Source organism: Chlorocebus sabaeus, chromosome 3 (assembly GCF_047675955.1).
Source record: "Chlorocebus sabaeus isolate Y175 chromosome 3, mChlSab1.0.hap1, whole genome shotgun sequence".
NCBI lineage: Eukaryota > Metazoa > Chordata > Mammalia > Primates > Cercopithecidae > Chlorocebus > Chlorocebus sabaeus.
In genome coordinates, this window is record NC_132906.1 from 30,339,562 (window position 1) to 30,355,755 (window position 16,194).

Sequence of the window (16,194 nt, forward strand, 5' to 3'; positions counted from 1 at the left end):
TTCTTGCTAAAGAGCAAAGTGGGGTCAATTTAACCTGAAGTGTGGCAACTCTGTCTAGTTGACAGTTTACAGTTAATAATAAAAAGAGAAAAACAGATGAAACTACTGCAAAGACCTAGGAACTAATAGTTGGGAATATGAATAACGAAAACAATTAAAACCAAAATGTCCTCATGTAAAGAGGTAATATGTTATATCCTTTGTTCTTTTTACTGCTATCTGGTTCATACATATGTTAGATTGGACCATATGAAATTACACATAATTGGCCGGGTGCAGTGGCTCACGCCTGTAATCCCAGAACTTTGGGAGGCTGAGGCAGGCGGATCACGAGGTCAGGAGATCGAGACCATCCTGGCCAACATGGTGAAACCCCGTCTCTACTAAAAATACAAAAACAAAATTAGCCAGGGCGTGATGGAGGGTGCCTGGAGTCCCAGCTGTTCGGGAGGCTGAGGCGGGAGAATGACGTGAACCTGGGAGACAGAGCTTGCAGTGGGCCGAGATAGCACCATTGCACTCCAGCCTGAGTGACAGAGTGAGACACCATCTCAAAAAAAAAAAAAAAAAAAAAAGACACTTGCACAGAATTGACCATCATTAATCTAGAAAAATGGCACTTTCATATAGTTCTATTTAAATATTTAAGTAAATGTATAAAATTTAGTTTATTAATCTAAATACAAATTATATGTTTATTTTTTAAATATTTTCTTTTCTTTATAAATTCTGAGACAGGATCTCACTCTGTCACCCAGCCTGGAGGGTTGTGGTGTGATCATAGCTCATTGCAGCTTCAAACTCCTGGGCTCCAGGGATCCCCTGCCTCATCCTCCCAAGTAACTGGGACTACGGGCACATGCCATCGTGTCCAGCTAATTTTTTTAAAATTTTACTTTTTGTAGAGGTGGGGTCTCAATGTGTTGACCAGGCTGGTCTCGAACTCCTGGGCTGAAACGATCCTCCTGCCTCAGCCTCCCAAAATGTTGGATTACAGTCATGAGCCACTGCACCAGCCTATTTTTAAAATCTTTTAAAGTAAGAAGTAGTTTTCTTTGCTTTACAATTTCACCTGTATACAACCTAGAAGAAAATACTACTAATTACTTGTTGAAAAGTGGTTAGAAAGAGAAAAGTATTGAAAGGCAATAAAGAGTTTCTTTAAAATTTTTTTGGCCGGGCGCGGTGGCTCACGCCTATAATCCCAGCACTTTGGGAGGATGAGGCGGGTGGATCATGAGATCAGGAGATCAAGACCATCCTGGCTAACATGGTGAAACCCCGTCTCCACCAAAAATACAAAAAATTAGCTAGGTATGGTGGCGGGTGCCTGTAGTCGGGAGGCTGAGGCAGGAGAATGGCATGAACCCGGGAGGTGGAGCTTGCAGTGAGCCGAGATCACGCCACTGCACTCCAGCCTGGGGGACAGAGTGAGACTCCGTCTCAAAAAAAAAGAAAAAAAAAATTTTTTTTTCCCTAATAGCCCAACAGTAATAGGAATATCAGAGGTAGTTCCTGTGGAAATCAATTTTACCTTTTCAAGGAACTGGAAAAAATGTCAACGTGTTCAACAGTTCTCATAATTTAATTCATCCTCAAATCTTTTAGATGTGTTTTCTCTTCTACAGGTCTGATAAAGAGTCCTCTGAATCACAACATACTTTTCTTACTTCTTTAATAAAATTAAGCCCTTAGGCTAGGCACAGTGGCTCACGCCTATAATTCCAGCACTTTGGGAGGCTGAGGCGGGTACATCACTTGAGCCCAGGAGTTCGAGAACAGCCTGGGCAACACAGTGAGACCCTGACTCTACAAAAAATAAAAACTAGCTGGGCATCATGGTGCACACTGGTAGTACTAGCTATTCAGGAGGCTGAGGTGGGAGGATCACTTCAGCCTGGGAGGTCAAGTGATGTGATTTGGATTTGTGTCTCTGCCCAATCTCATGTTGAATTGTAATCCCCAATGTTGGGAGAGGAAGCCTGGTAAATGGATCATGGGGGAAGATTCCCCCCTTGCTGTTCTTGTGATAGTGAGTTTTCATGAGATCTGGTTGTTCAAAAGTTTGTAGCAGCTACCCCTTCACTCTTTCCCTCCTGCATGTAAGATGAGCCTGCTTCCCCTTCTGCCGTGATTATAAATTTCCTGAGGCCTCCTAGCCATGCTTCCTGTACAGGCTGCAGAACTGTGAGCCAATCAAACATCTTTTCTTTATAAATTACCCAGTCTCAGGTGTTCTTTATAGCAGGATAAGAACGCACTGACACAATACATTGGTACCAGGAGTGGGGAATTGTGTAAAGATACCTGAAAATGTGGAAGTCACTTTGGAACTGGGTAACGGGCAGAGGTTGGAAGAGTGTGGAGGGCTCAGAAGAAGACAGGAAGATGATGGAAAGTTTGGAATGTCCTAGAGACTTGTTAAAATCATAGTGACCAAATTCTGATAGTGATAAGGTCAATGAAGTCCAGGCTAAGGAGGTCTCAGACAGAGATGAGGAACTTATTGGGAAATGGAGCAAAGCTCACTTTTGTTATGCATTAGCAAAGAGGTTGGAGGCATTGTGCCACTACCCTAGTGATCTGTGGAACTTTGAACTTGAGAATGATGATTTAGGGCATCTGGCAGAAGAAATTTCTAAGCAGCAAAGTATTCAAGATGTGGCCTGGCTTCTCTAGCACCCTATGATCATATTTGTGAGCAAATAAATGATGTAAAACTGGAGCTTATACTTAAAAGAGAAGCAGAGTATAAAAGTTAGGAAAGTTTGCAGCCTGGAAAGAAAAACCCATTTTCTGGGGAGCAATTCAAACCAGCTGCAGAAATTTTCAAAAATAAAGAGAAGTCAAATGTTGCTAACCAAGATAATGGGGGAAATGCCTTGAAGGCATTTCAGAGACCTTTGAGGCAGCGCCTCTCATCACAGGCCCGGAGGCCTAGGAGGGAAGAATGGCTTTGAGGACCAAGCCCAGGGCCCCACTGCTCTGTGCAGCCTCAGGACATGGTGTCTTGCACTGTGGCTGCTCCAGCTCCAGCCACGGTTAAAAGGGCCTAAGGTACAGCTCAGGCCATTGCTTCAGAGGGTGCAAGCCATAAGTCTTGGTGGCTTCCACATAGTGTTAAGTCTGCAGGTGCACAGAGTGCAAGAGTTGAGGCATGGGAGCCTCCACCAAGATTTCAGAAGACATACGGAAAAGCCTAGACGTCCATGCAGAAGCCTGTTTCAGGGAGACCCTCCACTAGGGCAGTGCAGAGGGGTAATGTGGCATTGGAGCCTCCACACAGAGACCCCACTGGGGCACTGCCTAGTAGAGCTGTGAGAAGAGGACCACCATTCTCCTGACTCCAAAACGGTAGACTGAACGACAGCTTGCACCATGCACCTGGAAAAGCCGCAGGCACTAAACAGCAGCCTGTGAGAGCAGACGCAGGGGCTGTAGCCTGCAAAGCCTCAGGAGCAGGGCTGCCCAAGGCCTTAGGAGCCCACTCCTTGCACCAGCATGCCCTGGATGTGAGATATGGGGTCAAAGGAATTTGGAGCTTTAAGATTTAAGGACTGCCCTGCTAGGTTTTCAATTTGCATGGGGTCTATAAACCCTTTGTTTTGGCTGATTTCTCCCTTTTGAAATGGGTGTATTTACCAATGCCTGTACCCTCATTGTATTTTGGAAGTAACTAACTTGTTTTTTATTTTACAGACTCACAGGTGGAAAGGACTTGACTTGTCTCAGATGAGACTTTGAACTGTGGACTTTTGAGTTAAATGCTGGAATGAGTTAAGCCTTGGGGGACTGTTGAGAAGGGAACATTGTATTTTGCAATGTGAGAAGGACATGGGAATTGGGACGGGCCAGAGGTGGAATGATATAGTTTGGACTTGTGTCCCTGCCCAAATTTCATGTTGAATTGTAATCCCTGATGTTGGAGGAGGGGACTGGTGGAAGGTGATTAGATCATGCGGGCAGATTTCCCTCTTACTGTTCTTGTAATAGTGAGTATGTTCTCATGAGATCTGGTTGTTTACAAGTGTGTAGCACCTCCTCATTTGCTCTCTTCCTCCTGCTCTGGCCATTTAAGATGAGCCTGTTTCCTCTTCTGCCATGATTATAAGTTTCCTGAGGCCTCCTCAGCAATGCGTCCTGTACAGCCTGCAGAACTGTAAGCCAATTAAACCTCTTTTCTTTATAAACTACCCAGTCTCAAGTAGTTATTTATAGCAGTATGAGAACAGACTAATACATCAAGGTTGCAGTGAGCTGAGACATGCCACTGCACTCTAGCCTGGGTGACAGAGCAGGACCCTCTTTCAGATAAATAAATAAATAAATAAATAAATAAATAAATAAATAAGTTAAGCCCTTTATCAAATGAAGGGCAATAACTTAAACAATTGGTTTGTAAAAAAATGTTTACATACCAATACATTTTCTAAAATGTCTACATATCAAGTAAACAGTAAATATACTTCCAAATGGTTCTCTAATTTTACCATGAGCCTTCTTTAAAAATACAATTCTTTAATTAAAAGACAATAGCCATTTTATCATTTACATACCAGAAGCATTTCACTAGTATGACCTGAAAGATTCAACACTGTGCTGAAGTGAATTCAAATAACTAAACACAAAGAATCGCTAGGGAAATATCAATTATTATATCATACAAACTTCTCAATCCTATACATGTTAGAATTAAGAATATTAAATGCAGACTGTTTTCTGTTGCTATGTTACTCACTTTTCCTATACAGGAAAACCTTACTTATTAGCAATAAGAAGAATTTCAGTTATAAAAAGAAAATTAAACCTAAAGTATACTTGTAAGGGCATACAGCATCGTTTTATAAAATATTAAAAACTAGAAGTTGTCCAACAAAATACCATTATAATGCTCAGTACAGAATACTTTATTGTAAGTACAAAATTTGTGGACTCCAAACAATGAGCTTGTACCTCATGAACATGTGCAGATAGGTCTGTCAGAATATACCATAGCTTAATGGGTTAAAAAAAATAGAATAAGACCTACTATTTGATAGCACAATAGACTGCCTATAGTCAATGGTAACTTAATTGTACATTTTTAAATAACTTAAAGAATATAACTGGGTTGTCTGTAACTCAAAGGATAAATACTTGAGGGGACAGACACCCCATTCTCCATGATGTGCTTATTTCACATTGCATGCCTGTATCAAAACATCTCATGTACCCCATAAATATATATACTTAATATGTACCCACAAAATTTTTTTTAATTAAAAAATTAAAGAAAAAGACTATAACAGTCAGTTGCAGTGGCTTATGCCTGTAATACCAGCACTTTGGGAGGCTGAGGCAGGTGGATCACAAGGTCAGGAGTTCGAGACCAGTCTGACCAACATGGTAAAACCCTGTCTCTACTAAAAGTATAAAAATTAGCTGGGGCTGGGTGCGGTGGCTCACACCTGTAATCCCAGCACTTTGGGAGGCCCAGGCAGGCAGATCACAAGGTCAAGAGATCGAGACCATCTTGGCCAAAATGGTGAAACCCCATCTCTACTAAAACACAAACATTAGCTGGACATGGTGGCACACGTCTGTAGTCCTAGCTACTCAGGAGGCTGGGGCAGAAGAATCGCTTGAACCCGGGAGGCGGAGTTTGCAGTGAGTTGAGATCGCGCCACTGCACTCCAGCCTGGCGACAGAGTGAGACTTCATCTCAAAAAAAAAAAAAGAGAAAATAAAAGAATACACCATAGTTAAAAAAACACAAAGGAGGGTTTAGAATGACTTACGGATCTGGCCTTCTGGGCTCCAGCTGGTGGTCTCCATTCATTTCTATGCCATATAGCATTCCTTTTAATTGGCACAGATATCCTTGATCTTGGTGGGCACTTTCCCTGGAATTTCACTTTTTGTATTTTACACTCTTAATTAACCAAAATAAAACAGCTTCAATTTTTGAAAAATTGTACATCCTTAATACTGATACTTGTAAGAGTATAAACATAAGCTACATTTCATAACACAGTAAGTTTACTTTCTAGCCAGAGATATTTTACACACAGTGAGAGAAGTACTGATGAAAAATTAATATGCATTTTCTTTAAATGAAAAAAACCTTTTTTCAGAGTCCCTTTGTGTATTTCTAGTATATATAACATCACTTTTTCCCAGAAAAATAGAAATTAATATTAACCTTTACAGAAACAATATGTATGGGGTAATAATAAAAGTTATTAAATTTGGTCATTAGAGCTTGGGTTATCAGGCCACTTCATTCATGCCACATTGTTTGGAATTTATGAGTAGATCTTCTCTTTTTTTTTTTTGTTGGGACAGTCTCGCTTTGTCACCCAGGCTACATTACAGTGGCAGGGTCTCAGCTCACTGCAACCTTCACCTCCCGAGTTCATGCAATTCTCGTGCCTCAGCCACCCAAGTAGCTGGGATTACAGGCATGGGCCACTAGGTCCAGCTAATTTTTGTATTTCTAGTAGAGATGTGGTTTGGCCACGTTGGCCAGACTGGCATCAAACTCCTGGCCTCCAGTGATCTGCCCACCTTGGCCTCCCAAAGTGCTGAGATTGAGGTATGAGTAGATCTTCTAATGCTTGTCTTTATCTCCATCAAAATTTGTTCTTGGGCTGGGTAAGGTGGCTCACACCTGTAAACCCAGCAATTTGGGAGGTCAAGGTGGGAGGATTGTTTGAGCTCAGGAGTTTGAGACCAGCCTGGGCAACACAATGAGACCCCATCTCAATTAAAAAAAATTGTTCTTGTTCTCCTATCTTACCTATATTAGAAATATGGACAATACACTATCCCATACTTTGTACTTGTCTATTTTCTAAACATTCTCAGTCTAGACTGATATACAACAATGTCAGTCAAATTAAATGGCAAAGAGGCTCATTCATTTTCTCCTTAACTTTCCTCGATTTTAGAACCTGTCTCTCAATGGATAACATTTCCCTATCATGAATTCCTTTGAGAGGTTTTCTGCTTCTCCTAATATTGTAAGTCTAGGCATTCAGTTATGGCTAAATCCGGGGGCTTTGACTTTCACAGCATCAAATGAATTAGTAATTTTCTCTTTCTTAATGCACCCCTCCCTCTGACACACAGCTTAGCTGATTCCTGACACCAGGACTAAAACAGTTTTCTCCAATTATTACTACCATAAAGTATCTCCTGCCTTCTTTTGGAACCACAAAGTAACAGTTCTCACTGTTACCAACTAGGCCCCAAGATCCTAACTTCAGCTTCAATGGTCCTTTGTAACAGAATTCTTAATTGCCAGTCTATCCTATTTTAGAAAAATAAGTTTCATCTCATCGTCCATGTCTATCTGCAACCTTCTCTCACTCTATCCCTTCACTACACAAAAGTTAAGTTTGGGCTCAACCTCTTCAAGCATCTCTATTAGCATGTCCTCTGCTTCATGAAGGTTTCCTGACTAATGAGAAAAAACCCTGCAGGTCATGCATGAGCTAAATATACAACTTTCAGGCACACTCACTAGTTGCCATTTGACAAGATGATTGTTCTCCTGCTTATACTGCTTGTATTTCTTAAATGTCCACTTTCAAAATGTTTGGTGAAATTTCCTAAATGTTTGGTGAAATTTCCTTGCATTACTCTCTGTGTGAGACATGTGTAAAAAATGCTTTTGATTGCACAGCAAAGTCACACTTACTCTGGACCACCTTCCCAGCCTGTCGAGAAGCTGGCGCTCCTGCTCTGCATATAAGCATGTGATTAAATTCTTCCTGCATGACCTAAAACCGAACACACGTGTCAAGGACCTACAAACCAAAATCTCTGCCAAAATCCAAACAGTCACCTCAAAACTCACCTCAGGAGTCAAATATTTGGGAATAAGATTCTCTAAAAAGGGCCTTTTCAAAATGGAATTTATGGATGGTCGGTCTCGAGGAGATACTTGAAAGAGCTGAGATATCAAGGAATGTAGCTCACGTGAAAACCTTGGAGATATTGGGGCAAAATGTGCTTGACAAATCTTCAGAACCAGCTGCTGTAAGTTGTTACCCTCAAACTGAAAGGGCAAGGAGCAATCATACTAAATCAGAGAAAAGTTACTAAAGTAACAAATAATAAAAGTGTTAAAGTAACAAACATACCAAGAAGCAAAACAATGTTTTTAAATTGTAGTTAGAAGCAGTAGGGTCACCTGTAATCCCAGCAATTTGGGAGGCCAAGGCCGGAGGATCACTTGAGCCCAGGAGTTCAAGACCAGCCTGGGAAACATAGTATTAGACCTCATCTCTCCAAATCATGGTTTTTAAAAATTTGCTGGGCTTGGTGGCATGAGCCTGTGGTCCCAGCTACTTGGGAGGCTGAGGCAAGTAGACTGTCTAAGCCCAGGAGGTCAAAGCTGCAGTGAGCCGTGATCACGTCACTGCATTCCAGTCTGGGTGACAGAGTGAGATCCGGTCTCAATCAAAAAATAAAAAAGAAGCACTATGGTCCACCCTAAATTGTTTTCAACAACTAATCTTTCATGAACAGATACTGCAGTTACTCAACGAGATGCCATGTTATTTAAAACAAGTTTTTTTGTTTTAATTTTGTCTTATTATCAAAATAATGTTTACTCATAATAAAAAACTGGAAGGTATAGGAAGTTATAAAGACGGGAAAATATGTATAATATTACCCCACTCAGAGGTATAGCTCCTTCTGATCATTTTTTAAAATGATGTTTATTTTACAAAGTTGAGGTCATATTGATATGAAATTTTATCTCTTGCTTTTTAAAATTCACATAAACATTGTTTAATTTCCTCTAAAATGCTTCACAGACCAGAAAATCTTCTATTGTATGAAATCAATAGTTATTTATACATAATAATATTCAACACCATGGTGTAGCAATAAAGGTACACATTGGCCGGGCATGGTGGCTCACACCTGTAATCCCAGCACTCTGGGAGGCCGACATGGGGAGATCACCCAAGGTCAGGAGTTCAAGACCAACCTGGCCAACATGGTGAAACCCTGACTCTACTAAAAATACAAAAAAATTAGCCAAGCATGGTGGTGGGCACCTGTAATCCCAGCTCCTCGGGAGGCTGAGGCAAGAGAATTGCTTGAACCCAGGAGTCAGAGGTTGCAGTGAGCTGAGATCATGCCACTGCACTCCAGTCTGGGCGACAGAGCGGGACTCCATCTCCAAAAAAAAAAAAAAAAAAAAAAAAAAAAAAGTAGTACACATTTTGGTCAGAAATTGGCTGTGCCACCCTTGACAATAATTAATAATAACAATAATGACAGCTGTGGAGAAGAGTTGCTGTAGCAGGTTATCCTCAGAAAGGCCTGCTTACAATGTTGGCCCATGGCTGGTGTCTGGAAACTAAGATTTCAGAAGAATTCCCACCATTCCCTGAATGTTAAGAGTGGCTCTCTTGCCGGGCGCGGTGGCTCACGCCTGTAATCCCAGCACTTTGGGAGGCCGAGGCGGGCGGATCACAAGGTCAGGAGATCGAGACCATGGTGAAACCCCGTCTCTACTAAAAAATAGAAAAAAATTAGCCGGGCGCAGTGGCGGGCGCCTGTAGTCCCAGCTACTCGGGAGGCTGAGGCAGGAGAATGGCGTGAACCCGGGAGGCGGAGCTTGCAGTGAGCCGAGATCGCGCCACTGCACTCCAGCCTGGGCGACAGAGCGAGACTCCGTCTCAAAAAAAAAAGAGTGGCTCTCTTTGCCTCAGCTATTTATGTGAACAATATGGTTTATGCTGAACACCTGCTTTCTTTCCAGGAGTCTGGAAGTTTGGCATATGCCAGGTAGAGGGTACCTATGTGACCAGTTCCCAGTAAAAATCCTGGGCACTGGGTATATCCAATGAGCTTTCTTATAGGTCGCATTTCACAGGTGACGTGGGTAACAATGCTGGAGGATTTGGCACATCCCATGTGACCTCTGGGAAAAGACTCTTAAACACTTGTGCCTGGTTTCCTATGAACTTTGCCCATATACATTTTTCTTTTGCTGAACGTATCTATTCATACACTATTTATTTAATTATTTATTTTTACTTTTTTTTTTTTTTTTTTTGAGACAGAGTCTCGCTCTGTCACCCAGGCTGGAATGCAGTGGCGCGATCTCAGCTCACTGCAAGCTCCACGTCCTGGGTTCACACCATTTTCCTGCCTCAGCCTCCCAAGTAGCTGGGACTACAGGCGCCCGCCACCACGCCCAACTTTTTTTTTAATATTTTTAGTAGAGACAGGGTTTCACTGTGTTAGCCAGGATGGTCTCGATCTCCTGACCTTGTGATCCATCCGCCTCGGCCTCCCAAAGTGCTGGGATTACAGGTGTGAGCCACTGCGCCCGGCACTATTTATTTATTTTTTATTCTTTTGAGATGGAGTCTCGCTGTCACCCAGGCTGGAGAGCAATGGCGCGATCTCAGCTGATTGAAGCCTCCACCTCCGGGGTTCAAGCAATTCTCGTGCCTCAGCCTCCCAACTAGCTGGGGCTACAGGCACATGCCACCATGCCTGGCTAATTTTTGTATTTTTAGTAGATACAGGGTGTTACCATCATGTTGGCCAGGCTGGTCTCCAACTCCTGACCTCAAGTGATCTACCCGCCTCAGATTCCCAAAGTGCTGGGATTACAGGCATGAGCCACCATGCCAAGCCCACATAATTTATTTTTAATGGAAATATGCTACACATACTAGTCTCCAACTTGGACTTTTTACTTTATAATATTGTTTGGACACCTTTCCATGTCATCTATCATTATTTTAAGTAGCTCATCCATATAATTTTTAACAATCTAATAAAACCAAACATTAACCTTTTTCTCCTATAAGTTAACTTCTTTTCTACAATTCCAATAACTCAAGACTAGTCTGACAATGAGCATACTTACAGGATGTTTGAGTGTGCAGAGCTCATATAAGACACAGCCAAGAGACCAAATATCCCTAAAGAAGATAAGAGTTTACATGCCAAGAAAATATCCATAATTCTTAATAAAAGCTTTTATCCTTACAGTGCCTTAAATTTGTGTCACTTTACAATTTTATATAAGTTGATCAGTTTTTACAAATGCTTTCAGGTATATCATCAATTATTAGAAGATAAATGAAAATCATTTGTAGTTTGTCAGATTTCTAGTCGAAGAAAGGCACACAAACTTTGCTACAAGCTGGTGGTTTAATATTTAATTCAGCTTCCTGCTCAAAAACAGTGTATGTATGATGAAATGTTGAGCAATTTGGAGGAGGCAGGCAGAACTCAAACATGGATTTGTTTTGACTCAAAAGGTAATATTTGGTTGATTTTGAAAGATATATCCTACTCAAGGCTTTTGACAGAATCAAAGTTATATTATGTGATAAACATAGTATCTGATTCTCAATAAACATTAAAAAATATATTTAAAATATATATCATGAGCTTTGTTCTTTACAGATTTAGTACTTCATAAATATTTATATGTGATTGGTTTAATTGAGGAGTTATTTTATAGAACAAAAAGCACAATTAAATCTAAAAGATCAAAAAATGTATAATGAGAAGTCAAGGAGTCAAAGCAAGAAGGAATCATTAAAGTGAGGAGTGAGGTAAATGGCTCCTCTAGCAGCAACACTTTGTGTGTGCGTGAGAGAGTGTGTGTGTGTGTGTGTGTGTGTGTTTTTCAGACAGAAGGAGAGAAAGATAGACTTATACTAAGGGTTTGAGTACAAAAGATGGTAAGTACAACAGACAGTAAGATTGGTGGGAAACAAATTTGTGGGGTTTTTTAAAGATTTTTTTTTTTTTTTTTTTTTTTTTTTCAGAAACAAGGTTTCACCATGTTGCTCAGGCTGGTCTCAAACTCTTGAGCTCAAGCAATACTCCCCCCTTGGCCTCCCAAAGTCCTGGGATTACAGGTGTGGGCCACCTGCACCTGACCCAAGAAACAAACATGAACTTTCTAGACCTTCTAGAAATTCACTGACCATTTCACATTACACAGACTTTTGTCTTTACTAGTGCTTCCACAGACCCAAACTTCTCTTCTGTTCCCAGAGCACCCTCTGTAGCCAGGGTAGAGAATTCATATGCCCCCAGGGCTCAGGCCAGTACTGCAGCCACCTGGGGGTCAGGTGGGGCCAGGTGCAGGCCTGAGACCACTCTGCATAGTGAGGACTGTGGTGAACCAGTCCTCTAATGGAGCCAGCGGCTACCCACCTGATTATTGCTAATATCTTCCAATTTTCAGAGGCACCAACTATGCATATTTTAAAGTCTTTCAATATTTAATTTTTTTTTTATGTAGTTACAGGGTCCCACAATGTTGTCCAGGTTGGTCTTGAACCCCTGGACTCAAGCGATCATCACCCTCAGCCTACCAGTGCTGGGATTATAGGCATGAGCCACCACATCCATCAGTATTTAAATGTTGATTCAAATTCTTGAAAAGCAGTACAAGGAAACAAAACAACACAGCTGACCCAAGGCTGTCTGTGGCATGCCCTGCTCTGAACAGCCTACTTTCTGTCCAACACACCCTACCTGCATTCCTGCACAACTAACTTGAGGCCAAACTCCTTGGTGCCAGGGGATGTCTCAAAAAAGAAAAAAAAAAAAATCCCTGTTATTTTATTAGGCAGAGAAATTCTTACTATTCTTTTTGTAAATCTCTACCATCTGAACTTTGCCTTCCATTTATCTCCTTCAAAGTCCAATAGCCAAGTATCTCTCGGGCATTTTTCCTACACAAACTTCCAAAGGGAACTCAGTCTTCTTTATCGCCAACTTGTTCAATGGCAGCCAGCTTTGAAAAATGAGTTTTTTCCTTCTCCTTATAGGAAGCAAAAGCTCCTCTTCACCTTTTCTTGTAGTATACGTTAACATTACTGCTGAGCGCCAGGTGGAGTGGCTCACACCTGTAATCCCAGCACTTTGAGAGGCTGAGGCAGGCAGATCACCTGAGGTCAGGAATTCAAGACCAGCCTGGCCAATATGGTGAAACCCCGTTTCTACTAAAAATACAAAATATTAGCGGGGCATGGTGGCGCATGCCTGCAGTTCCAGGTACTTGGGAGGCTGAGGCAAGAGAATTGCTTGAACCTGGGAGGCAGAGGTTGCAGTCAGCTGAGATCACACCACTGCCCTCCAACCTGGATGACAGAGCCAGACTCCATCTCAAAAAAAAAAAGAAAAAAAAAATTACTGCTGAGAATCAGACTCTGATATCACATACATAAAAACTAACTGGGTTTTAAAGCTGGAAGACATCTTGAAGATTACCTAGTTGATACTTTCATTGTTATGAGTTAGGAACCTGAGGCCCACAGAGGTCAACTGACTTGGTCAAGTTAGCCAAGACTAGGATTCGTAGCTTCTAATCCAGTGAGCGGTCACCAGACCACACTGTCTTCTACTTCATCCTCTTCAATCTTTTCTTGCAATAGACTAAACAGTGCTTCAAAGGTATGAACATGTAATACAAAAATGGACGTCATAGTGACTGCAATTTGCAATGTTATTTTTTATACCACTTGTATCTTTAAATGAAGAGAAATGGCTTTCTTCTAAACAAGTTCGAAACCTTCAGGTAACACTGCTCAGAGATAGTCACTGGGATCTCCATTGTGTGGCAGGCCATGTCTTACTAACGCAGGCCTCCATCATAGCTGTTTCTATACTGACTGAGTGGTGAAGTTAAATATTAAAAGCTAAAAAAGCCACTGCCCGGCCAGGCACAGTGGCTCACACCTCAACACTTTGGGAGGCTGACGCGGGCAGATCACAAAGTCAGGAGTTTGAGACCAGCCTGGACATGGTGAAATCCCGTCTCTACTAAAAATACAAAACTTTAGCCAGGCATGGTGGCAGGCGCCTGTAATCCCAGATACTCAGGAGGCTGAGGCAGGAGAATTGCTTGAACCTGGGAGGCGGAGGTTGTAGTGAGCCGAGATCATGCCATTGCACTCTAGCCTGGGTGACAAGAGCAAGACACTGTCTCAAAAAAAAAAAAAAAAAAAAAAAAAGCCAGTGCCCTTATACAAAGGCTGTAATGTAAAAAAGCCCATCAAGAGTTTTGTCTAGGCCTTTCCTGGGCCTTAAAGCATGGCAGAATAACAAAGGAATTCTTAACAGGAGCCATTTAAGATTAAACAAGTTTTATTGGGGGTCTGAAGAAACTCCCCAGGCCTCCACAAACAAGTTTATTGGAGGTCTGAAAGAACTGCCTAAACCTCCATGATTTAGCAGGAGACAAAATAAGGGTAATCACCCCAGCACCTAGACCCATTTAGATTAAGTAAGCTTACTGAGGCTCTAGAAGAAAGTCTTCAGGACTCAGACCTTAGTTACAGATTAAAAGGAGTTAATCACTATGTCTTTAAATGAATGCACACTTACACATAGACATATAGCTTAGAAGGTGTATAAGCTCTGAAAAACTTTGTAATTTTGAGTTGGTCTGGCGATAATTTCCAGGCCTTCTCCCTGTACCAGTTACAGAAATAAAAACTCTCTTCCTCCCCAGTTCATCTGCATCTCGTTATTGGACCATGAGAAATAGCAGCCCAACCCTGTTTGGTCCGGGAACAATTTCACACATGAAGAAAATGAAATTACAAAAGTACCATGAGAAAGAAAGAAGAGATTTGAATTTCAGTTTCTGGAATCTTCATTCAGTGTCATCCATTGGATTTTACTGACACTTTCAAACTAAGAGTCAGCAACTTACGTTTTATTGTTGTAGGGTTTATTCTGACAGATCTCTGGGGACAGGTAGTAAGGTGTTCCAATACAAGTTCGAGCAAGTTCCATGGAACTAGTAAATTATATTAAATAATAAATCAGCATGAATTTTTATTGGAGTAAGAAAAGTCTTAAGACACGGACATGCAAGAAAAAATGTGAAAATGGATAACACAAGATTTGATGCATACATGTGTTAGAAGAAAGCAAAACACTGTATGTTGATAGAGTAACTAAATCAGCTGATTTTTAAACTTACAATTCACTTCCCCAAAATTTACACATTAAAATATATTTTTTATGGCTTAAAGACTCCACAAAGAGATGAAATTGTCATGTTATAAAAATCTCTCAGATGTAGAGATTATCAAATTGCAACTTCATGATTTAAAACTTGGAAAATACAAAAATGAATAAGGGAGAAAAAAGTTACCCAGAATCTTAGCACCTAAAACAACTATTGTTAAAATTCTGATATATTTCCTTCCTGTCTTTTTTCCACACATATTTTTCATGTAACTGTGATCACAATGTATTTAAAATTCAGAATTCCATTTTCTTTACGTAGTATAACAAAGTTATCAAGAAGTCTTCAAAACCATAAATGTTTATTATATATTCAGGTACATGGTCAGGCCAAGCTTCATTAAATTTAACCATTTCCCAATTATTTAGGCATTTACATTATTCCAAATTTCAAACTATTCCCTTGGAACAAATTCTCAGAAATAGAATATTAAAAAATCTCTTGATATATATTGCCACCAAATTGTCTTCCAAACAGGTGCACCAATTTAATCTGCTAGAAAGTGTGTAAACCAAAAATAAAATTCTGAGCCCCCCAACCAACTCATAAACCCTCCCTTTGGCCAAGGACATTCCAAAGTTAACGTGAAAAACCGGTTCAGGCCATGATGGGGAGCAGGGTTGGACATGCCTCATTATTTCCTCCTCCCCTTTGGAATTCAGGCACAGCTGACTGGCATTAACACTAAAACAGACCCTAAGACTGACAAAGCAGACTTCTTGTAGCAATAAGATACCAAAGTCCAGCCTGACTCTAGTATAACATCACATGACAGACAGCAGGCCTGAAAGAAATCAAAATATTTTACCCTACATCATGTTTCTTTGTCCATATATTGAAATAGTCCTGCAAAGGTATCTCTTGTGGGGAAACTCTACATTCTGAAGAAAATTCCCTTCTTTTTCCAAGTCTTTTTCCTGATCCCGGAAAAAATTAACTAAGAGTCTTTTTAAATCTGATAAGAAACATTTACAATCTATTCTCTCCGAGGCCTGCTACTTGGAGATTTTATCTGCATAATAAAATCCTTCATTTCCACAACCCCTTACCTTAACCCAGACACTCCCTTCCATTAATTCCAGGTCTTTAGATAGACTCTTTCAACCAACTGCCAATCAGAAAAGTTTTTAATCCACCTATGACCTGGAAGCTCCCTCCCACGCCTCCCAGCT

General features: G+C 40.9%; 1 protein-coding gene across 1 annotated transcript in view; it reads right to left on the reverse strand.

Moving 5' to 3' along the window:
- The window catches only part of NEK5 (NIMA related kinase 5), a 90,353-nt gene that overhangs the window by 54,992 nt on the left and 19,167 nt on the right, over positions 1-16,194 (reverse strand). The window contains exons 7-11 of the mRNA XM_007960468.3: positions 14,702-14,788; positions 10,886-10,940; positions 7,841-8,041; positions 7,682-7,763; positions 5,778-5,911 (exon numbers count right to left, since the gene is read on the reverse strand). Coding sequence (XP_007958659.2) covers positions 5,778-5,911; positions 7,682-7,763; positions 7,841-8,041; positions 10,886-10,940; positions 14,702-14,788 — 559 coding nt within the window. The remainder of the gene's footprint in view (positions 1-5,777; positions 5,912-7,681; positions 7,764-7,840; positions 8,042-10,885; positions 10,941-14,701; positions 14,789-16,194) is intronic.